Source organism: Bubalus bubalis, chromosome 14, assembly GCF_019923935.1.
Source record: "Bubalus bubalis isolate 160015118507 breed Murrah chromosome 14, NDDB_SH_1, whole genome shotgun sequence".
NCBI classification, from domain to species: domain Eukaryota; kingdom Metazoa; phylum Chordata; class Mammalia; order Artiodactyla; family Bovidae; genus Bubalus; species Bubalus bubalis.
Window position 1 is genome coordinate 55,963,341 of NC_059170.1, and position 24,747 is coordinate 55,988,087.

The following is a 24,747-nucleotide window of genomic DNA, read 5'->3' on the forward strand; positions in this document are numbered from 1 at the left end:
CTCCTACCGTTTCTGTATTTCTTCTGACTTCTTTTTCCGCATCTCTAACATATGCTGCTTCTGTTGCTTCAAGAGGGCTGATGCTGAGATAGACTGGAAAGCAGGTTTCAGGCTCCCCACGATCCCTAAAACACACACCACAGGCTGAGGAAGTTCTGAGAGGGGGCAGGGTCTCAGGTGTGGACACTAGAGCAGGTGCAGGCTGGCTCTACCTGATGACTTGGCTTTGGCTAAATGATGTTTCAGGTTTCTGGCTCCAGATGTAGGCAAGTCCATCAATTCCCTGAATTCCTCAGAACAAGACAAGCTCTTCTGGGGTATTCCTGAAATATACATCCGATTTAGAGGATTCAAAATTCAGTCTATTTTCTGTCATGTGTCTTATTCTTTTTTAAACTCTGCTTTCATAATTTTTTCATTTGTAAAATGAAGTAGATGGAATATCAAGAGAAAAGAGAATCCTTAACCTCTAATATCAGACCAGTAGGACTGCAAAGGTAAGACAAATATCTTACTTTGAAAAATGATTAAAATACTATTATCTGAGGGGTCATGTCACACACTATTTCTGGATTATGCACTATGGGAAAGGGTCCATGCTAGACTTTGACGGCTGTTATAAACAGAGCCCCAAGGACAGGTGGCATTCTCTGACCTGGACCTGTTTTAGTGAAAGACAAGAAGTTGACAATACTGATGCTAGTGCCGGACACTAAGAGTTAGACCCAGATACATTAAGACGTTTTAAAAACCTAAGACACAGCTAATATCAATATGCTGATGCTTAAGATGCTGCCAACGAAGCTTGGGTCTCATAGTTTGGGTGACGTCACTCAGTATAATTTAGAGTTAGGAACGAACTGTTTTCAATCCTGAAGACTACAAATTTAAGATGGAGAAAGAAACAAAGAAACAAAGTTACCTAGTTTTTGTTGAGTTTCCTGAAGAATCAAGTCTGTGCCCTTAACCACTAGGTTACTCAGAGTGGTTTGAATCTTCTTTTTAGGAGCAACAGCAGCTGCACTGAAAAGGAAAATGAAAACCACTGAAAGTCAACGCTCTATGAGGTAAAGAAGGCAGAAAAGTAGTAGTTACAAAGTGTCAATGTTTCTCAAAGCTCCTTTTAAGTAGGCTGTAGTTAATACCATGGTCCTACCCGTAACTGGTGTGTGCATTATGTCACAGACCTAAGACAGGCAACCTACAAACTTGCTTGAAGGCCATTCTGGAAAAGTAAATTGGCAAAAGTAATAAAAATATGCCAACACTTTGATCAAGACTAGGACTTATCAAGAAGTCTAGGATTTACGTTAAGATCTATGCAAAAATTTAGGATATTAATGGAAGGTTTGTATTGGTAAAAGTTAGAAATACTATAAATGTTTATCCATAGGGAATTATTTAAATTATCAGAGCCATGTAATAAGCCACTAAAAATAATGCTGTTAAGTGAATATTCCACAAAGAAAAATTCATTATTTTTATGGGAAAGAAGAACATTGGAAATTATAGGCATACTATGATCTTATTTTATACTCTTAAAAATTTATACTTATGGGAAATGTCTCCCCCAAACCATATTTACCAAAACTAACAGTTATGTAGATGGTGGGATTATATATGGTTTTTATTGTTTCCTTTTGGCTAAATTGTACATATGTTTTAAAAAAAATAATGTTATGTGCATTGCATTTTGCAATTTGCTAAAATACAGACATTATTTTAAATCTTAAAAATGTTCTTGATATTACAAAATAGACAGGAGGTCAGAGTCCTCTAGCGCAATGTCTCTTGGATTGAGGACAAAATCTGTTTTATTCTTGGACCAACTGTAGCTCCCTTGAGCCAAATCCCTGCCTCAAATTTATTTTATAGTCAGGTGACAGGCGATCAGTCACCTACTCAGGGACTCTAGGGAGAGGCTGAGATTTCCCAGGAATGCCAGCTTCAGCAGTACCCCCCTCCCCTATGAGGTTTCTCTGCATATTCATTCACTAAATTCATTGTGGGTTGCCTGAGATCTACAAACTCACACTCACAGTCACGATGGAAATGACTTCAAGGATGTCAACACTATGATGAACACTTTCAGTGGCCAATCAGTCCTGACAAAGCTGGACTATTCACATTAGAAGCCAAAGAGGAAGTGTGGGCTCCCTGTTAAAAGACCAGGATAGCCCGACTCAGTTTCTCCTCCTTCTAAGTGTTTTCCTCTCTTCCCAGGAATGAAGTAACCTTGTTTTGGGTCTCTTCTCCTCTGCTACATTGTTTTAGGCAGCTTGTTATAAAAGATAAAACCTGTACAAACCTTCTAGAACTGGGACAAAAATGTACAACCACTGGGTTTACTTTTTGTTTTTTCCTTTTTGGCCACACAGCACAGCATGCAGAACTTCCCCAATCAGGGATGCAACTCACGCCCTCCGCAGTGGAAGCATGGAGTCCTAACCACTGAACCACCAGAGAAGTCCTGGGTTTACTCTTAAATGAAGACCCCAGCCCTCAAAGAAGCTCTGAGAATGTCTTACATTGAGGCTGCATATGAGGCTGAAGAAACGCCTCCGTAGTAAAAACCATCCTGACACAGCCGTTCTTTGAGGCTGATGCCTTTGCGAGCAAACTTCTTTGGAATGCGGCCTCCAGAGAAGGTGGACTGCAAGTCAGCTCGCCTGGCGCTAAGCCTCTTGTACTGGGCCTGGATGTGATAGTGACAGTATTCACAGTCGTTCTGTGAAGAGAAAGAGCAGCTGTATGAACATTAGAGCAACAGGCCGGGGACAATGTTAATGGACACAACTCCTTTCTCCCAGCCTCACAGAGAGCTAGTCTGTGGGCAAAACCCTCTCGGCTAACTTCTGAGATCATTCTCTATCCACAGCTAAGAAGCAACTTAGAAGTTCATCCTCTAGGTAATGGGGTGGAGTAGGGGTGATAAATTGGAAGATTGGGATTCATACACACAAACTATTTTATATAAAATACATAACTAATAAGGACCTACTCTATAGTACAGGGAACTCTAGTCAGTACTCTGTAATGGCCTATATGGGAAAGGAATCTAAGAGCAGGTATAAGTATATATATAACTAATTCACTTTAGTTATATACCTGTTATATACCTTCAGTTGTATACCTGAAACGAACACAACATTATAAACCAACTATACTCATTAGAAATTAAGGAAAAAAAAGTTAAGGGGACTAAACTCTGAACACACTATTCAGGTACAAGAAAAAGTGGTACTTTTCACTGCCTTTGTCCTCCTTCTACAGTGGAAATAAAGTCAGTTTCTAGGATGAATCTTGAAAATGTTATGCCAAATAAAATAAGTCAGACACAAAGGTCCCATGTTGTATGATTCCTTTTATGGCATATATCCACAGAGACAGAAAACAGATTACAGGTCATCAGGGAAATGGTTACTTAATTGCTAGGGGGTGTTTTTTAATGGGGTGATGAAAAGATTTTGAAACCTGAAGCTGGCGGTTGCAAAATAAAGTGAATACACTAAATATTACTGACGTAAATGGTTAACTGTACATAATGTGAATTTTACCTCAACAGAAGTTACAAAATAAAACAAAATCAATTTCCTTTCTGTTTCTCTGGTTGACTCTCAGACAAATGTTACCCTTACAGTGAAAGGAGCAAAGAGAAACTATGAAGTATTGCCGAACTGGGTGAAACTTAACAGATGCTGGCAATGGAGGTTTAATGGTCCAGCTCTTGTGATCTGACAGGTGCACTTCCCCTGAGACCTCTTTCCAACTGTCTCCTTCCTCCCTGTTTCCTGCTCACTAGTTCATCTGTTAGACAGCAATGAGAGAAATAAAAAGAGATGAAACCAGAACCTATTATCCAGTCCTTTCAAAGAGCTCTAACAAGTACTACTTCACATGCACTTGGTTGGTTGTAATCAAAGACAGACAGTAACAAAGTGTTAGAGAAACTAGAACCCTCACATACTGCTAGGGAGATTGTAAAAGCCACCTGGGAAACCAGTTTGGTGGTTCCTCAAAAACCTAAATACAGATCCAGCAATTCCGCTCCAGGTTTATAGCTGAGGCAACTGAAATGGACATCCACATAAAAACCTGTATATGCATGTTGACAGCACCATTATCCATAACAGTCAGATATGGAAACCACCTAAGTGTCTATCAACCAATGGATAAACTGAGTGTAGTCTATCCATACAATGGAGTGTTATTCAAATACCAAAAGGAATGAAGTGCTGATAAAAGGCTTTGTAGCATAAGCATAGCACAGATGAATCTTAAAAACATTATTCTAAGTCCAAAGAAGCTAGATACAAAAGGCTGTACATTATACAATTCCACTGTATGAAACGTCTAGAATAGGCAAATCTATAGACAGAAAGTAGATGAGTAGTTGCCAGGACTGGAGGAGAAGGGGAATGGAGAATTACTGTTAGTGGGTATGGGTTTTTAGAAGGGGACTGAAAATGTTCTGAAATTACCTGGTGGAGATGATTTCACAACCCTGTGAATACATTAAAAATCACTAGATTGTGCACTTCAAAACTGAATTGTCTGGTATATGCATTCTATCTCAGTACTATGTTTATTTACTTTTCAAAAAAGAGAGTCCTAATAAAAGGTAGAATACGGTTATGTACTGGCTAAAATAAGGTTGCAGTGTATTTCATCATTAGTGTTTGATCTTCAGCACTAGAAAGAATTGAGGGCAAATTAAAATTCTGTCTTTCTTAAAGTTCCCAATCAGCTGGTAATAAAAGATCAGTTTCCTAAGAGGTTAAATCCTTCCCCCGCCCTCAGCTTTTTAAACTGGCCATTATTAACCACACATTTTACTTTCTCACTTTGAAGCTTCCTATTATGTAGGAAACTCAGTTCCAAATAGGTCATTACAGGTAAAGTGCCTAAAATTTATTCCTATTAGTTTCTTTCTTTAGCAAAAACCACCCCAACAAAGCTTAAACCTACCAAATTCACAATCTGTGTACATGGTTCTCCATTCTTTTTCTTTGCTTTACAGGTTCCCAGGTCAAGAGCTTCCCCCATAATTAAGATCTTTTGAGGATGATCAATAGATAAGCACATCTGTAGAAAAAGAGGTAGTGGGAATTAAAAGCAAACAAAGGTATGGCCCCTCACCAGCAAGAATGGATATAATAACGGTTGGCACGAGTTAGGCTTTTTATCCTTTTCATCAGTGCCCTGGGATTTGAAGCCAGTGCTCTGTAAAACAGTTGTAGAAATGGGAGAGAGAGAAGACATTTAGTTCTCTGTTTCCTCCTGTGTCTTTACTATCAGAATCCTAATGCTCAGCCTCGAGTGATAGAGCAGGTTCCCTGTTTTCCCAGCATTCTTTGCAGCTAGTGATTGTCATGTAACTCCACTCTGGCCAATGAGACTGAAGTAGGAGTCTGCAGGGAAGGTAGCCAGGAAAGCTTCTGCTTTTCTATAAAAGCAGAGTGAAGAGGCTGGCTGACTTGCTGGCTTCAGTGGAGATGTGATGGCTAGGGTTTCAAAGCCATCTTGTGACCAAGAGGAAATCTGAGAGACTCATGGGCACCAGCCCTGGCATTAGGGCATTACAACTCGATGGACGTGGGTTTGGGTGAACTCCAGGAGTTGGTGATGGACAGGGAGGCCTGGTATGCTGCAATTCATAGGGTTGCAGAGTCGGACATGACTGAGCAACTACACTGAACTGAACTGACACTGCCTATGTCTGGATTTTTTTACTATCCAAGAAAAACAAAAACTTCAGTGTCTACCATTACAAAGAACTGTAGCGCAGCTTTTCTGTTACTTGTGGCCAAACACCTTCCAAACCAATAAATGAAGATTTGTTGCTATTCTCTTGTGAAAGCAATGAATGCAACAACTTTGTCTCTTACTCCTCCGGATATAATGTGTCTATAACAGAAGCAGTAGGCTCTTGTTGACTCCTGTGGAGAAACTGTTAGTGTTCACACTGTACCTAGGTTTGCAGTTTACTAGAGAATCAGTAGGTAGTAAACCCAAATTCTAATGCTGCTTAAGACAGTGAAAAGTCACTTTAAAAATGAAAATTCCTAAGTTGCAGCTATGATTGTACCAACAAACGGAACAAACCCTCCTCAACTATAAACCCTTCCTTCCTGATGCTATCAAGGATATTCATAGGAGATGGAAGGGAACCTGAGCCCAAGAACTGAAAAATAAATTCCAGGAAGCTTGGAACGAATTTGAAAAAATATAATGAAATAAGTTCTCATAAAATATTCTAGCGTAGTCTGAAATTCAGATTACTGGCAGGTAAGAAATGAACGACAAACAAAAAGCCAGTAAAATGGAGTCAAAATAATACAAAAGCTTGACTTATTACCTGGAGGTAGACCAGCATAAAGGTTTTTGATAGAACTCAGTTAAGTTATAAAGACCACAAAAAAAAAAAACCCAAACAAACCCATGGAAACAGAGTCTTACCTCCTCTGAACCATCCTTGGGCTTCATGGGGTTTGCATTGAGCAGCCCTATGACAGAACCCTGCTCAGTCTTCCAGAGTTCTTTGTGAACCTCTCCAAACAAGAACAGTGACACACATCGCGTCAGGTCACGAAGATCATTCAGTCGCCAGATGCTAAATGTTTTCCCCTGGAGCAAATCATTTATGCTTATCTTTAATAAATCTTATACAATGGGTTACAATGTCTTCATTTACAGTTCAAGTGTTCTACTGTGGAAAATATCTAAGCATGACCCAGTCTGAATAGGTTATCATCAGAATGTCTGTTAATTATAAATTAATCCTTTCTCCAGGCTTTGGTATGCTTCTTCTCATTTTAGAAATGAAGGTGAAGAAAGGCAAGCCTCAGAAAGAAATAGCTTTCTTGTTAGCTTGTTAACTTTGTTTCTTCAAATGTGTTATTAGCAGACACAAACTACTATATAAAATATTTAGACGATAAAGACTAGTACTGTAAAGCATAGGGAACTATATTCAATATCCTGTAATAAACCATAATGGAAAAGAACATGAAACATATCTACATATGTATAACAATCACTTTGCTGTACACCTAAAACACAACATTGTAAATCAACTATACTTCAATAAAAAATTTACTGATATATATTTAATAAATATTATTTACCATTATGTTAATATTAATAAGGAAGTTTCAGTTCAATGCTTCTAAATCTTTCTTTAGCTTAGAAGAAAAACAGCATCATTTAAAGAAAACTGGTTGTATTTAACTCTAAAATTTTGGAAATACTATCACATATCAAGAAACTCAAAATGCTAGCCACATATAATATGAACAACTTCCATGTTTATAGATTTTTTAAAAAAGCAATTCACACAATACTGAATCAAGCTATTTTCACAGAGGCAGCCCAGAGTGGGTATGGCTACAGGTTGTAGTGAATTATTGCCTAAACTCCAGTATTATAATTATTCTTCCCAGGATTTATACAACGCCATTCTTAGAGAAGTTCAGATGAATTTCACACCTATTATTTCAATGTCATTATAGCCAGTGATGATGCAATTATGAACTTAATCAAATGAAAACCAGACTTGTTCACATTTACTGAAACAGACCAGATATAGAGCAGGACTCAGAATCTGAAACTCAACTCCTAGTGTCAGAGCTCATAAAAAAATTTAAGGTTGGCCAAGATCAAAACTGGAGAATGAAATTAGTTTTGAACAAGATAATCTGCAGTATTTTAGAGACAGCCTTTCAGGTAATCAAAAGACAATTCCTTCATTTTACAGATAAGGAAATGGACGTCCTTAAAGAAAGAGTAAGGGCCACGTAATACCAGAAGGCTCCTGATAAATGGAGAATGAGGCTTAGAATTCAGCTTTTCTGACTTGGCCACAGAATAATTTTTGTTATTCCTCAGTCAACTGTGATTTTAAAATTTATCAGACCTCTTGTAATATTTTTCAAATGAAATGTACCATCCTGTACTGGCACAGGTCAGCAATATCAGGACTTCAGTGACTGACATCTTACATCTAGTAAGGCTCTTCAAATGGTCTTTGAGGATGTACTCCCCTTCCACAAGGGGGATTATTCAGAGCCGTAGGGCATCCACAGGCATCACCAAACAACAAGTAAAATGAGTAAGAATGATGTGGACAATAAAAAGCTCAAGAAACCTATCCAACCAGACCTTCTTTAAGTAGGGCCTTCCTTACATATGTCCCCCTTTGGTACCAACCAGGTGATGGTGTGGCAATTTAAGAACTTACTAGCAATGACTACAAAATGAAACACTGATAGGCTCTGGGTAACAAATCAAGAACATGAGTCTCCACTGCCAATCTGTGATGAAACAGCTGATTAATAAAATAGCTTACACTGTTAGAACTCTGTGGAGTGATTTTCTTCAATATAACCCCAAACGTCACCCAGTCTATTTCTTCCAGCTTCTCACTTGCCATCTTTTCCTTGAGCTGAGACAGTCTGATAAGTTTTCGGCCGATCATTTTCTTGTTCATTTCTGTGGAGGATACTCGAGGCTTTCTGGGTCAAGACACCAGCGATTTGTAGATTATTACTCTAAGAGATAACCGGGCACTGTAGCAAATTCATTAGAAGAGATATTATGGACAGAAATCTCTAAAGCACCTGTTCTCAGGGAGGCTTAGTATAAAGCACATATTTTTTCAGTAGGTAAAACTTACCTGGTTGTTCAGTGGTTAAAACTTTGTGCTTTCACTGCAGGAGGCACGAGTTCCACCCTTATTGGGGGACTAAGATCCCCATGCTATACAGCATGGCCTTCTCCCCAAAAGGAGATAATTTTAAAGATCAGGTTTGCTTTTCCACGGATATAGAACTGGGACTTATGTAGAAAGTAAAGACCACAAATTATTTAAGTTCTTATGAATTCTAATATAATATACAAAATCATGAATTGCTTAGGTAAATTAAGATATTTCAATTCCATCAATTCTGTGAGAATTTCATAAGTTCTACTATTTCTAATTAGATTTTTCAAAAGCCAACATTTTCACATAATAAAAAAAACTGACTCGAGCTTCAATTAATATACTCTCGTTTCTAATGACTGGTTAAAACTCATAAAATTTGCAAATTGTTTTTCTCTAGTTGAATATTAAAATCTGTTTAATGTTGGATCATATAACATATTCTAGGACAAGAGAAAGCAGTCAGGAGAAAACAAGCTTTTTGACTCTTTCAGAAGTTTTCTAGAATAGAAACTCTAAGGGCTAACTCAACAATAAAGAATATTCAGGAGGGAAACACTGACATAAGTGGAGAAATCCTTTCCTTGTTTAATTTCTGAGTTAACAGGTTACTATGAAGCTACAATCCTACAGAGCATCTTCAGGTTCTGAGGTTCAGGTAGAACAATCATAAGAAAGACTCAAACAACTCTGCAACCCCCTAAATTTGTAGGCCCCACAGAAGCTTTGGCTGACTAGTTTCAACTTCGTCTACTTCCATTCAGTTCAAATGTATAGCAATACTCGCATCAGCAACATCTTTATTATCTCTAGGGTGTTTCCACTGGGAAAGGCAGTATTATCTCAGAAGGGCCACATTTACCTTGAAAAAGAAGCCTGAAGTTCCGTCAGTGAGTTTTTACTATATTCCATTCCTCAGATTCTGTCTCAAATGTAATTAAAATATTGATCCCGCCCCCCCCCCCCCCCAGTTTTGAAGAGTATGGAGTTACTACAATAAAGTTCTACTGCATGTCAGCAGTCACTTGTTCTCCCCTTGGTCAATAACATATAATTTAAAAACTTAGCAGTTTTAGTTTAGGTTGACAAGGTTCAGGTGTTCTAGAGGGGTTGCACTTGGCTACTCAGACAGTACTAAAGGCAATCTGGTTTCAGAGTAAGGATGTTGTAGAGACACGAAGCCCAGGGCTTCAAGAGCAGTAATAACAAAGGTGCAAAGCAGTAGACACAGAAGACTTATAAGTCCAGGTTTTTCTGAACTGATCCTGGGATGTATTTCTATTTTTATTTTTTTCAAATTGGAGGATAATTATTTTATAATGTTGTGTTAGTTTCTGCTGTATAATGTGAATCAGCTGTAAGTGTATATACATCCTCTTTTGAGCCTCTCTCCCACTCCCCATTTGTATTTTGCCTGAATATCTTAATTTCTCCACATAACAATACAAAAGAGCACAGTTATTTCTATTAACATTAATTATAAGAAGATACTACTCTCTTAGTTAAACTGTATATTCCTTTACGAGAATACTACTTAAGAATAGTCTCTACCATTGTTCCTACTAGTTTCTGGTTAAATAGAGTACTTATTATTTATTGATTTCATTTTAAAGAACATATATCTTTTATTCTCTACACAAACAAGAGAAAACTTTCCTTATTCATATGTAAATACACTGAGTCAAACTCAGTGCCAAAGGCCTAGTATGGTCAAGTACAAGAGCTATACGTCTCATGTGACTCAGCGGTACAAACACACTAATTCTGGAAGGCTCAGTCCCTAGGAAGAAGAGGAATCTTGTGGGGCCTACGAGCAGAGTGAAAGAGAGGGCTGTCACAATTACTGACCTGAGCCTCAGGCCGGAGAAGGCTTCCACGGAGACTTCCTGAGCCATCTCCCCAGAGCTCCTGGGTGTCCCTGCACTCTGATCCCTAGTCACCCCACCAGGCTTGTTCCCAGGAGTTGTTCGGAGTGGTTGGGAGGGTACACTTGTCATCTTCAAAGGTGAGCATTGGGGCTCTAGAAAATATAAAAACCACACTGATAATTAAACATTATTAGAATTGTTTCTTTTTTAATCAACACATGTCAAATCTTGAGAGAATAACGGAAACCCACAGGATCATTTCTGTACTACCCCCAAACCTCTACAGTGTAGTCCAGAACTTCCTGTGTATGGAAATGTTTTATACCACTGCTGTCCATGTGGCGGCCACCAGCCACAGGTGGACACTGACCACCTGAAACTGACCAGTGTGTCTAAGGAAATTAATGCCTTAATTTGTAAACTAATTAGTCACAAGTGGCTAGTGACTCCATCAGTTCTACTCTAAAACACTGTTTCTCTGTGCAATGCCATTTCTTGAATATTCACCATATACAGAGCACTGTGGTAAGTTTCATAAGGGAGTAACAGCCCTCTTTCTGAAATCAGTAATTAGTGGAGATTTGTGCACAGGTCACATTCTACCTGAAAGACGTTCAAAGTTAGCTTCCCTTTGTTTTCTTGTTTCGTTTCAATTCATTTCACTTGTGTGAGAAGGCAATGGCAACCCACTCCAGTACTCTTGCCTGGAAAATCCCACTGACTGAAGAGTCTGGTAGGCTGCAGTCCATGGAGTCGCTAAGAGTTGGGCACGACTGAGCGACTTCACTTTCACGCATTGGAAAAGGGAATGGCAACCCACTCCAGTATTCTTGCCTGGAGAATCCCGGGGACAGAGGAGCCTAGTGGGCTGCCGTTTATGGGGTCACACAGAGTCGGACACGAATGAAGTGACTTAGGAGCAGCAGCAGGAGTGGGGATTGGGGGGTGGGGTGCGGCAGGAATGTTAGGGGATGCAGGATATTCTGATATGGTTCTTTTCATATTTTACAAGCATTTGATAATGTTCCTGAGGGTCGGAAAGTTTGGGTATTCTCCTTAATAAGTATAACTCTCTCTCAAATAAGATTGGTATTTACTTTCAAAGTGACTTTGGATCACTGACCCCAAGGCAGAGGCCAGGGTAACCCTGGAACTTTTTAAATCGCCAGAAACCATGCCCTTATCTCAATGCCCCAAAACCCAACTTTGAACACTGCCTAATAAAATACCTTAGTAATATCAGAGGTCCTAAGGGAATGAACACTATAATAACTGGATGCATGGAATATATCATCTGTTGTCAAATAAATATGAACACACAGAGCCTACAGCCATTCTGTATTGCTGTGTCATAAGCCAATGGTAGTCAAAAGGGCCTTTTTGAACATGTGTGATCAATAAAATGCTGCTTACTCTAAGCCAAGTTATCTTCAGGTCATTTTCTCTTAGATCTTCCAAAGAGTAATTGCTTTGGGCAAAAAGACAGTACAACAAAACCAATACAGAGCTTACAAATCCTTTGCATTTTATTTTGTGCATATACACGTTATGTGCTGAAATAGGATTTTATTTGAGTACCACTCTATCCTCCTGGCAAAGATGACTTTTCATAAGAATGAACCCTCTGGCTTCAAATAAAACTTGACCATTTTATTAAAGAGATCACTGCGCCTCAGTCTCACAGCCTGAAGATTAAATCTCTAGCTTTCTAGCAAAAGAACTCAACCCAGTGGTTATACTTCACTATAATTCAACTACAGGACTATAGAACGAAGAAAAATTGAATCCACTAAGCATTTAAATACTTATTCTCTACCCAAGTATTTTCTAAGCACTTTGAGATGTGAAAAGATTATGTGAAAAGATTATGAAATATAGAACGTGGTTCCCATTTCCAGGAAACTTACTTTTCTCAATGGGCAGGTAAGAAGACCAACACACACCCCCATACATAATAGTACCAAAATATATTGTAAACAGAGCCCAAGCAGTGAGAAACTAGGGGCCATGAGTACTACACCTGTAGGTGAGACCTTTGGTGTCCGAGCCACTCGCTTGGGTTTTGGTAGAGTAGGGATGTCAAGTTCCGCAGAAAAGCACGATGACTCCTGAATTTTCTGAACTTTCTTCTCCTTAAGAGGGGGACGTGGAGACTTATCTACTTGATTAAAAGAAATTAGTAAAGAAAATTTAGAAAGGGGTTCAAAAACTGTTTTACCAGGAGTTGGATGCAAAAGTAATGTTATGATTTCTTTGTAATAGAAATGCATACTATCCCTAGAATTAGTTTGATTACCTGGGGTTTTATGTGAAAGGGCTGGACTTGCAGGCTGTTTAATTGTCGCTAGTTTCAGCTGTTCTTGTAAGGACTTCATTTGCTCTTGCAACTTCCTTAATTCATCTAGGGGAAAAAAATATACTGATTTAAAAACCAGACCAGGTGAAATATCATACATAATGAAAGTGCTGAAATTATTTTTGATGTCTACCCATCACCTCCCAAACTTGAGACCCACAACAGAATCACATACTGAGAACTCACAATTAACTTTTGCACCTTAAATAGTTCCCCTTAGAGAAGTAAACATGGTATGTCCAGTAAACAAATCTCTAATACCAAAGCTGATTATGAATTTGTACTACTGACAGTTAGATACATGTCCATGGTTGACAAGTTCTTAAGAGTCAAGAAATGATTATGGCCCCTAAGCAAGGATGACATACAAATTTGTGAATCTTTCCATATTTAAAACATAAAACAAATAAGATACAAGGATATAATGTACAGCACAGAGAATAAGCCAATATTCAGTAATAACTTTAAATGGAGTATAATCTATAAAAATGTCAAATCATTATGCTGCTGCTGCTGCTGCTGCTAAGTCGCTTCAGTTGTGTCCGACTGTGCGACCCCATAGATGGAAGCCCACCAGGTTCCCCCGTCCCTGGGATTGTCCAGGCAAGAACACCAGAGTGGGTTGCCATTTCCTTCTCCAAATCATTATGCTATACACCTCAAACTAATAACACTGTAAATGAACTATATTTCAATTAAAAATATATATGTAAATTAAAAAAATACATATCAGAGAAGATGTCAGGAATAAGAAAATGGCACTCCTCCCTAGAGAAGGAAATGGCAACTTATTCCAGTATTCCTGCTTGGGAAATCCCATGGACATAGGAGCCTGGTGGGCTCTACTCAGTCCACGGGGTCTCAAAAGAATTGGACACTATAGTGACTAAACAACAACTTCATAAAACTAACTAATATGTATAAATCTTTTCTAGTTGATGTTTATAAGTATTTGAATCTCCTGTTGGGATTAAAATAGAAATTCTGTAGCCAAAATCCACCTGGAATCCTAATCATACAGATTAGGATGAGTGACCTGGGACAAGTCACTTACATGCGCCAATGCTCCTGAAACAATGAACTAAAAAACCTGCCGTGCTGCTTTTTGTGAGATGATAAAAATAGGAAAAAAAAAAAATCTGTAACACTAAAAAAAAAAAAAAAGTAAGAAAGAAAAAGCCACTCCTAGATGGATCTGTTCAGAAAAGGTCTTCTGTTCAAACACAATATGTGGTGGCTTTGTAGTCTTGTCCCTGGCTCCCTTTGCTAAATTCCAAAGTATTATTTTTCTGTAGTAAGTGTGAGAAATGTTAGAGCCATTTTGCAAAGGCTCAATTATAGCTGGCTGACTCTTAATATCAGGGACCGACCGCTGTGCCCTCAAATGCTGGCTTTAAATGCTTGCTCCACTAACTTCTACAATTTTTTTTTGCAAAGTCATTTATCTCTACCCCTGACTCAGCAGATATTTTGAAGAAAGCTGTCAGATGGGTAGTCTTCATCTGGTCTATCATAAAGAAATTAGAGAAAGCAAGTGGTTAGGGCACCTTGCAACTCCTGATTAGTTTTCCCTTGACTGGGAGCAGGAGCAGGGACGACCCTCTCTTTAGTTGATTGTGATGTAGGAGCTTCTTCCTCATCTGTTAAGTCTCCCATGTCTCCAAAGAGAGTGGCCAAATTCTCCTTTTGGTTTTCAGCCTTTTCCACTTCTCCCTCATCAGTCTCCTCTGTGTAAGATTCACCATCACCATCAGCATCAAAGAGCTCATCAAATGAGTCAGGTTCACCATCTTCCTGGGTCAAGGGCTGACTCTCTTCTGAATTACAACCCAAGGCCGACTCATTCTCCTCCAGCAATGCAGTCAGCAGAGACAAATCATCTTCCTCCCCTATGGGAAAAAGAAGAAAAAGGAAAGAAAGGAAGCCTATCTGTGAAAAACAGCCATTGACAAGCAGAGTTAAAACATTCCACATTCATAATGCAGTTAAAATGACTGCAGATTCACCATTTTGCCTGGTACATGTAACTATTGTTCTTGTTTCTACCTTTCTTCTCCCCAAGTGCTTCTTGGAAGGCACTAGGCTAAGAAAGTAGGGGCCAGTATCTACTTAGTTATCTCAGTGGGCCAGCCACTGGGCTAGATCTCTTTATCTACACTACTTAAGCTAATCAGATGACTTCCTGCATATGCAATTCAATCCACAATGGAATAATTGAAAATCATGCTAAGTATACATTTAGTTCCTAGATGTATACATTCCCCCACTTTTTAATTGTTTGAGCAATTTTTAAAAACTACAGAAAGTTACAAAGCATTACATTAAATGTACTCATATCCCATCAACCAGAATTAGCCATAATTAACTTTTTATTAGAGAAGGAATGGGCAACCATGCCAGCATTCTTGCCTGGAGAATCCCACGGACAGAGAAGCCTGGTGGGCTACAGTCCATAGGGTCACAGAGAGTCAGACATGGCTGAAGTAACTTAACACACACACAACCTTTTATCATGTTTGCTTTTGGCTTTTACGTTAGAAGTTTATTATGTCAAATCTTATCCCAACTCCTTACTGTAGCCACCAGGTCCCAGTGTAATCACTGTCATAATTTTGATGTATCACTTAAGGCCATTCTCCATACTTTAACATAAATACATATTCATTAACATATCTGGCAACTATTTACACAGCATTTACATTGCACTGGGTATTATAAGTCATCTAGAGATTAAAGTGTACAGGATGATATGTGTAGCTTGTAAGCAAAAAATATATGCCATTTTATTAATACATCATGGACTTGAGCATTTGGATTTTGGTATCCATGCAGGGTCCTGGAATATATGCCCTGTGGATACCAGGGATGACTGTATTAACTGATTTTATCCTCAGAGCAAAATAGACAAGAAGACAGATGTTTGGTGACTTGTTACAGGTGAAACTGTCAAGAGCAGGAATTTAAACCCAGGCAGCCTCACTTCAGAGTTCACCTTTGATACTGAAATCAACACTGTTGAAGTGGTTTTAGTCTAGCTCTGACAAATTTTTATACTACTTGTAAATTTTGTTCATTTTGCAGGGATATGTGCAAAATATTTATTAGTACATAGTGAGAGAGGGATCAGCCCTGGTTCTCTCATGAAAAGATGGATTCAAGGTCAAGAGTGTGGAGCCACTAGGCAGCCTTTCTCATCCAAGGTTCCCAGTGGTGTGGGCACAGGCCTCTTCCAGGATGGGCTCTCTATAACAGCTTGGAATGGGAGAGAGAGGTGGGCTTCTTGGCTCTGTTTTGGGTATGCGGTTATCTCACTTGGAGCCTGGGTAGCCAAGTAGCCTCTTCTCTCTTGCTACACCCTGCAGTCTTGGAGTCATTGCTGATTAAGCAATTCAGATTAATCATTATGCAATCTCTGACTTTAAGCTTTAGGTTCTTTCATCAGATTCTAGACCCTGAGTTGGCCACTGGCTCATTTCCTCCTGAGGTCAAGCAGCATAGAGTGGTAGAAAGGGTATTGGTTTGCTGATCTAGAGGTCTCCTAACCCAGGCTCCTGTGCTGACCTGTTTCATCATGTGATCCTGAACAGGCCCTTAACTTCTCTAGATTTCAGTCCCTGTCTTTTCAGTGAGGGACTGTATTATGTATCCTTAATGCCTGTGCTTTAAATGCCTCTGATTTTATAAAGGAATCATGCCCAAATTGTGGGGAGGTAGGAATGAGCAAATAAAAGAAACAGGTAAATCAAGAAGGAAGAAATCCAACTGGCCAATAAATAAACCAACAGTTCTCTATCTCACTAGTAATCCTGGAAATGCAATTAAAATAGGGAGCTACCTTTTAAAATCATCCATAAGATTAGTTAAAAAATCTTGGATGATGTCTCAGATGCTGGTGAGGTGGTAGAGAAACGCTCACACATGTGCCAAACAAAACAAAACAAGACAACATAATTGCAGCACAGTTTATAGAGGGAAAAGACTGGAACTAACCCATATGCCTTTTACTGGAAAATGGATTACTAAAATGTGATTCAATCTTACCATGGATTGTAATGGAAGGAAATGTAGCAATTGAAAAATAAAATTAAACTGTATTTTGATTTGGATCAGTCTTACATGCAATGTTGAATGAAAGCAAGAGAGGAGTAATACATACAGTGTGAAATAATTTATATAAATATTTTAAAGTAACATGGATACCAAAACCCACAGATGCTCAAATCCCTGATATATTAATAAAATGGCTTATGTATTTTTTGCATACAAGCTATGCATATCCTCCTGTACACTTTAAATAACCTTTAGAAGACTTATAACACCCAGTGCAATGTAAATGGTTGCCAGAGCTTAGCAGACTCAAGTTTAGCTTTTTGGAACTTTCTGGAATTTTTTTTCCCCTCAAATATTCTCTATATGCAAGCAGTTGGTTGAATCTGCAGATGGGCAACCGTCAGATATGGAAGGCCAACTGTATGCATAAGATCTTAGAGCAGTGCCTGGCACATAGTAAGTATATGCCAACCATCATTATTATGAACGACAACCAATGTTAGGAACAGAAAGTGCACCTGGTTAAAACCAATAACATTCACTGACTGAAGTGAGATTTCTATTGAACTACTCAGACAATGCTTGAGGGTAAGGTAGTTATTGTCACTATTTTATAAGTGATTTAAGTAACAACTAAAGAAGGAAATGGCAACCCACTCCAGTATTCTTGCCTCAGAAATCCCATGGAAAGAGGAGCTTGGCAGGCTACAGTCCATGGGGCAGCAAAAAGAGCTGAACATGACTTAGTGACTAAGAGACAGAGAGAGAGATAAGTAACAGCAAGCCCATGGACCAAAGATTGAATTCTCATGAAACAAAGGGAAATTGAGAAAACTGCCAGGACTCACCATCCATGCTGTCAAGTGAACAGTGGTGATGGAAAACTGAAGGAGTATCAGGTGCCCAGGAGATGGCAGCAGTGCAGAACCTTGGCTGTGCGGAATCAACGGAGGAAGAAATCACTCTCAACTGTTCTCTCTCACATTACATATCCAACCAATCCAGCATCCTACAAATTGTAGGAGCTTAAGCTCAGAATTAATCCAGGCTCTGGCCATTTCTCACCCCACCACCAACTTTCTCTCCCTCCTTGTATGGATGCAATCCCTTGTATGGATGTGTCTTGTCTGCAAGCTACTGTTATGCAAACTTCGTTGAGGTACAGAGTTGTTTTGTGTGATACTAGATTATATGGATGAGACAAACTTTGAACAGGTATTATGATGCTCAGAGGAATAGCTGGCATAGCTAAGTAGGATAACTTTATATTATCCTGTGCACTTTCCTCTTTTCATTTAAGATTATTTTTAAAACTACAAGAAAAAAGTGTAAATTTTCTAGGCTATTGTTTAACTTATAAGTGCTCTGTAATATATATGATCTTGATAAGTTCGATGTCAAGGATTAATTACTGTGCTTTCTTTTCATTTATTCACCAGACATTCCCACAATCCATCATGTGTCTGGCACTGTGCTGTCAACTGGGGAATCTGCAAGACTGTAAGGTTCCTGAGGGTTGGATAGGGGCAAACTGTCTTGGTCATTTCTATAACCAACCCACCTCCCACCCTACCCCCAGCCCCATCATCTAGGACCATCTGACAAATGCTAAGGGTTCTTTCTTCAATATATTGCTAAAATCTTCTGTGCTGTGCTCAGTTGCTCAGTCGTGTCTGACTTCTTGTGACCCCATGGACTGTAGCCCACCAGGCTCCTCAATCCATGGATTCTCCAGGCAAGAATACTGGAATGGGTTGCCATGACCTTCTCCAGGGGATCTTCCCCACCCAGGGATCAAACCCACGTCTCCAGCACCGGCAGGAGGATTCTGTTACCAGTGAGCCATCTGGGAAGACTCTGACCTAAGGAGTCAGGTGGGCAAATCATGAGAGTACTGATGTCTTAAGGAGAGCATCTGGGTACTGAGCCTTGTTCAGTATCTGGAACTCAGTGTATACCTCAGAGCCCCCTACTGGGGAAAGATTAATTACAACACCGTTCCCTGAGTGCCAGTACAGACCTCCTGCTCAGTCACTCTGGTTTTCAACTCTTTCAGTCGAAAATCTTCTACTTCTCCCCAGTTTCATCCAAAAACCTAGTCCGAGTCACCATCAATCTTTTGCCTGGAATACTGTATTAGACTCTCTGTCCCTCTGAAATTTATCTTCTGTGTAAACACGACAATAATCTTTTCTTTCCTCAGCAATATCTGCAATCTTTTAAGAACATAAGTCAGATCGCAGTATTCCCTTAATAAAATTCGAATTAGTTTTCCATTGCCCTTAGAACAAAATTTACAAAGCGTACTCGCTCTCCTATCTACTTTCACTTCCTCCTTTTTTCTACAACCACTCCACCCAAACCCAACCCCGCAATAATGCTTCATCCTGCTAGCCTGCTTTGAACTTCTTGAACACGCAAGTGCTTTCAGGCCTCTTTGGAAAGCTCTCCCCTATCTCCTTCTCATTTTTCAGTCTCTGCTTAACTACCAGTTTTTCTAATCCTTTCCAGACCACTCTATCTGACCAGGCCCCTGGAACCCTCTCACCTCATGGCTTTCACGACTTTATCGCCAATTCCACTACGGTGTACCTGTTTGTTATCTGTTCCCTGGTGGCTCAGACGGTAAAGCGCCCGCCTACAATGCGGAAGACCAGGGTTCAATCCCTGGCTCGGGATGATCTCTTGAAGAAGGAAACGGCAACCCACTCCAGTGTTCTTGCCTGGACAATTCCATGGACGGAGGAGCCTGGTAGGCTACAGTCCATGGGGTCGCAAAGAATCGGACACGACTGAGCGACTTCACCTTCACTTTTTCACCCACTTTAAACTGGATAACACGAAAGTAAATGTGATGGGAGCCTTGCAGCCCTATTAGCAAAGCATAAATTTATAAAAGAGAGAGTCCAAACGGCATGTATTTAGAAAACGTTTTAAACGGTTACCTTTAAAGAGAAAAAAATGGACCCTTACACAGCTTGGACGGCCGAACGCCTGGCACCTCTCGGAACGACCCGCCTTTCCCAGCTCCGGAACCGTCCACGGCTCGGTACACAAGGCCCTCCCGCCCGCCCGGCCCCGCATCAGCCCAGCGCTCGGCCCAAGCCACCTCCGCCTTCGCGTAGTTCCAGTCTCACCCACCTAAGCGCCCCCGAGCTCCGCGCCTCCCGCCCTAGGAGCTCGTTAAACTCACACAGACGCCTTCGGCGGCCCCTCAACCTACCCCTCAATACTCGCAGACCCGCTTCTTACCCAGCTCCTCACTCACCCCTTTACTCTGCACAGCCGGACCCGCCAAAATTCCAACTCCTCTCCGCCCCTGCTTCTGATGTCAGACGCACGCCTTCTCGCGCCTGTACTGATTGGCTACTTCAGAGCTCTGGGCGGAAACGACCTCAAGGGGGCGGGGAGAAGGTGACCGCTGCGTTTAGCAATCGGATTGGCTCACGTGACCGGCGCCCTCTTGGTTGGGGGGGCAGGAGAACTTCCGGTCGGTGAAGACCTAGGCTTCTCCGGTTGAGTGTTTTAGCGTCGGGAAGTAGATGTGTCTTTTTGTGTCCTGACACTTTCCGGGACTGACTGTGTCATCCGATTCTGAGCCTCGTTTTCTCTTCCTGTGAGGTGGAGGGTAACTCTTGATGCCGACAAGCCTACATTGAGGCTCAGACCGCGGAACCCATTGCAAACTTTCCCCCTGCCCTCACCGATTGCCGGTGGCTGCGTTGCCTGTATACAGATGTGGCTGATTATTTCTTTTAGTTGATTATTTTACAATCTTGTGTTGAGATAATTGGACTAAAAAGTCTGGTCCACTTTTACCTCTGTCTTATCTTGGGGAAGTAATATCATCATCGTCTGTAAAATGAGAAGGAAAGACTAGGTCACATTCTTTAACACAGTAGAAACCACTGTTTCTAGAGGAGTGCGTGGTCCTTAGACTTTGGGAATTGCGTCAGAGATGGGAGTAAATGTTTTCTGCTTCTTCCCATCAAAATGTCAGCATCTTAAGACAAGGGACTGTATCTTCTTCATGGTCCTATCTCCCGCTCTCTCCTCTTGCTTGTACCTGGCCTGGCACACACGAAATGTTTACAGAGAGAAAATGTCGAGAGCATTGCCTCCTTAGCAAATCACTTAGCGAGAGCATTGCCTCCTTAGCAAATCACTTGGCTTTGGAGGGCTCATTTTTTTTCGTCTCTAGAGTGCTGATGAAAGCAATACCTGGGTTAGAGGGTTTCAGCAAGGATCAAATGAGAATTTCCAGTACATTTTTACACACTGGTTATCAGTCATAATCACTTAGTGCTTCTGTTGTGCAAAGGTGGGCAAAGACGTCTAATTTGGGAGATGTGATCTATGCATAAAAGACAAATTACATAAGGTGACTAGGGGGCACCAATTTTGATGAAGAGGTGAAAGAGTAGGTGAGGTCAAAACATTTTTTTAAAAAGTTGATAAAGTGTGTGGCAGATGAGAAATACCAAGTCAAGAACTTCATTCTGTAAGTGTTAAAAGGACCATGTTTGAGCAGGTCGGGGAGGAAGGTACAAGAGCTAGATAGGGGAAGGTTGTGGCTAAATGCTTAGGCTCTGGAGTTAAGACGGTGTGATTTTTAACTGCCACATACTAACTATGCAACCTTAGCTAAATTAGTTAACCTCTCTGAGCGCCAACTTACCCACCTACAAAACAAGAACAGTCATAGTTATTTCACAGGGAATTCATGACAAAAACTTAAAAATATGCAGAGTGTGCCCAGCACATGTAAGTAAGCATTAAATGTGTATTAACTTTTATTCTTACTCCTTTATCAGGCAATGCTTAGGATGATTAAGCTAACAAAGATAGGTGCTCAGGAATTGGATGTACCAGAAACTGGAGGCAAAGAAACTCCATAGGAGATCGTGAGAGTCTCAGACTGTGCGAGCTGAAGGGAAGAGAAGAATGGGAAACGTGTTATGAAGGAAATTTACCTGCTTTGGTAACTAACCAAAGGAAAGTTGTCTTTGGCAGGAAGAAGAGAGGATGATCGCCACATTGGCAATAGCTGGAAGACCAGCAGAATTATAGAGGCAGAAATTGGTTTGCACAGCGTAGACATGGTGAGTTCAGCCTGAGGTGATGGCGTGGAGATTTCAGCACTACCTTTAGGTTTGTGACCCAAGCCAAGGGGACATATCAGGGCTTCAAGTGTAGGTTTATTGAGTTCTCTAGAGATTTTAGAAGCAGAGTATCTTAGAGTATGTTTCTGGGGGTTAACCTGCCAGATGATAGGCCCAGCAGAAAGCAATGCTATTCAAAATCAGATATTCTAGGAGTAATGGCCAGTTTCCATAGCACCCCTATCACCTGCCTGTAGGCATCTGTTTACATATGCCTTCATGTCTCATGCTTAATGGTACAGAATACTCTAGAGTCTTATCCCAAACTTGAATTTGTCCAGCTATCTAGACAAAACTCTTTACTGAAAAAAATATTATCCTTCCTCAGAGGCAACACTCTACTGAGAGATGAACGACCCCTCTGAGAAAGAGGAAAACCCAACCTCTAGTTTTCCTAATAGAATATTGTCTCTGTTGCCCAAATAAATGTCTGTTGCTTTTCAAACTATCTAGAGGTTACTTTAAGCAACAGGGTATGTTCTCCATCTCTACTGATGTTTTACAAGAGAAGCTAATAAACTCTCTAGCCTTGCTGGTTTTAATTAATTCATAAGAACATTCAACACATTTCTTCCTTGGTTTTTGCTGAGTTAACTACAATATATACTTTATGTATGTGGAATAAATGTTACCCATGACTATGGATCCATATATTTAAAGGACAAAATTGCTACATAAACAGTGAGAGTTCCTGAGCCAGTATTTTTTTTTTTTTGTATTATACTTCATATCTTTGTAATTATTTGGCTAGAAAAGAAGAACACCTATGGTATTGAGTGATGACTAGTATCTTCACAATGAGAACATAATGTTCCTTCAGTAATTTTTAAAATGACAAACTCTGGAAGTCAAAAGATACCAAAAAGGATATAAAATTATTTCTACTTTTTGCCCTTCATACCAAAGCAGTTTTGGTACCTTTCCTTCTTTCATGGAAACATTTGAATATTGGTTCATATACTTGATTCCTGTTACACTTAAATGCTGCAACTGGCTGTTACGTCAGCTTTCTTCCATTGAACTAATGATAGCATAATATCTGATATCTGATATCTCATTAAATCTGATATCTCATAATATCTGAATCTGATATCTCATTAAAACCAATTCCAACAGAGTCCGTTCATTATGGGTCAGATGAAATTGTTAGGCAGTTTTTACTAGAATCTTGATTGTATGATGTACACAATATATGTGTATTCATATTAATCATATATAGTTCAAAGGTTTTTTCATTTTTTAAGAAAATACTTATTTTTTAGAGTAACTTTAGGATTACAGAAAAATTGAGTGGAAAGAATAGAGTTCCCACATAGCCCCTTCCACAATTTTATTATTAACATCCTGCCTTAGTATCAGACTTTTTGTTACAACCAATGAGCCAATATTGGCACATTATTATTATTAACTAAAGTCTATAGTTACCCTGAATATTCATTGGAAGGACTGATGCTGAAGCTCCAATACTTTGGCCACCTGATGTGAAGAGCTGACTCACTGGAAAAGACCCTGATGCTGGGAAAGATTGAAGGCAGAAGGAGGAGGGGGCAGCAGAGGATAAGATGGTTAGATACCATCACCAACTTGATGGACATGAACTTGAGCAAATTCTGGGAGATAATGGAGGACAGAGAAGCCTGGTGTGCTACAGTCCATGGGATTGCAAAGAGCCGGACATGACTTAGCAAATGAACAATGATGACATAGTTTACATTAAGATTCCCTCTTTATGTTATACATTTGATAGGTTTTGACAGAGGTATCCACCATTAGTATTATCCAGAATAGTTTTATTGCCCTAAACATCATCTGTGCTCTTACTATTCATTCCTCCTTCCATCTAACCCCTGGTAACCACTGATTTTTTTTTTTTTCACTATCCTTAAAGTTTTGCTTTTTCCAGTGTTACACAGCTCAAAGCATACAGTATGTAGTCTTTTCAGATTAGTTTCTTTCACTTGACAATATGCAATTAAGGTTCCTCCATGTCTTTTTGTGGTTAGATACTAGCTTATTTCTTTTTATTAATACCACTGAATAATATTCTGTCATGTGGATATGATATCCATAGTTTGACTGGTTTCTTCCAAGTTTTGGCAGTTATGAGTAAAACTATTACGAACATTCAGGTGCAAGTTTTGTGTGGATGTAACTTTTCAGTTCATCTGGGTAAATAGCAAAGACTGTGTGCTTAGTTTTGCAACAAATTGCTGAACTGTCTTCCAAAGTACCATTCGGCAGTTCCACCAGCAATGAATTCCTGTTGTTCCACATACTCCCCAGGTGAATTTGGTGGTGGTATTGTTTTGAATTAGTAGCCATTCTAATAAGTATGTGATGGTATCTTGCTGGAATTTCCAATCCCCTAATGACATATGGGCTTCTCAGTGGTAAAGAATCTGCTTGCAATGCAGGAGACCCGGGTTCAATCCCTGGGTCTGGAAGATCCCCTGGGGAAGGGCACAGCAACCCACTCCAGTATTCATGCCTGGGAAATCCCATGGACAGAGACGCCTGGGGGGCTACAGTCTATGGGGTTGCAAAGAGTCGGACACAACTGAGCTACTAACACTTTCACTTTCAATGACATAAGATGTTTAGCATCCTTTC

At 39.9% G+C, this 24,747-nt stretch overlaps 1 protein-coding gene across 9 annotated transcripts in view; it reads right to left on the reverse strand.

Annotated features, from left to right (window-relative positions):
• Nucleotides 1-20,398, reverse strand: part of MCM10 (minichromosome maintenance 10 replication initiation factor) — a 52,968-nt gene extending 32,570 nt beyond the window's left edge. For 5 of the 9 annotated variants that reach the window (XM_025264381.3, XM_025264380.3, XM_006066039.4 and 2 more), the window contains exons 1-13: nucleotides 19,949-20,074; nucleotides 17,824-17,908; nucleotides 14,473-14,814; nucleotides 12,866-12,970; nucleotides 12,590-12,730; nucleotides 10,550-10,721; nucleotides 8,348-8,513; nucleotides 6,460-6,627; nucleotides 4,969-5,085; nucleotides 2,529-2,728; nucleotides 923-1,023; nucleotides 213-323; nucleotides 8-125 (exon numbers count right to left, since the gene is read on the reverse strand). In XM_025264381.3, coding sequence (XP_025120166.3) covers nucleotides 8-125; nucleotides 213-323; nucleotides 923-1,023; nucleotides 2,529-2,728; nucleotides 4,969-5,085; nucleotides 6,460-6,627; nucleotides 8,348-8,513; nucleotides 10,550-10,721; nucleotides 12,590-12,730; nucleotides 12,866-12,970; nucleotides 14,473-14,814; nucleotides 17,824-17,908; nucleotides 19,949-20,059 — 1,937 coding nt within the window. In that variant the 5' untranslated portion in view covers nucleotides 20,060-20,074. Of the gene's footprint in view, nucleotides 1-7; nucleotides 126-212; nucleotides 324-922; nucleotides 1,024-2,528; nucleotides 2,729-4,968; nucleotides 5,086-6,459; nucleotides 6,628-8,347; nucleotides 8,514-10,549; nucleotides 10,722-12,589; nucleotides 12,731-12,865; nucleotides 12,971-14,472; nucleotides 14,815-17,823; nucleotides 17,909-19,948; nucleotides 20,075-20,116 lie in introns of those variants that run through there. The other 4 variants (XM_025264383.3, XM_025264384.3, XM_025264385.3 and 1 more) reach the window with 4 other exon arrangements.
• Between the last annotated feature and the right edge of the window lie 4,349 nt (nucleotides 20,399-24,747).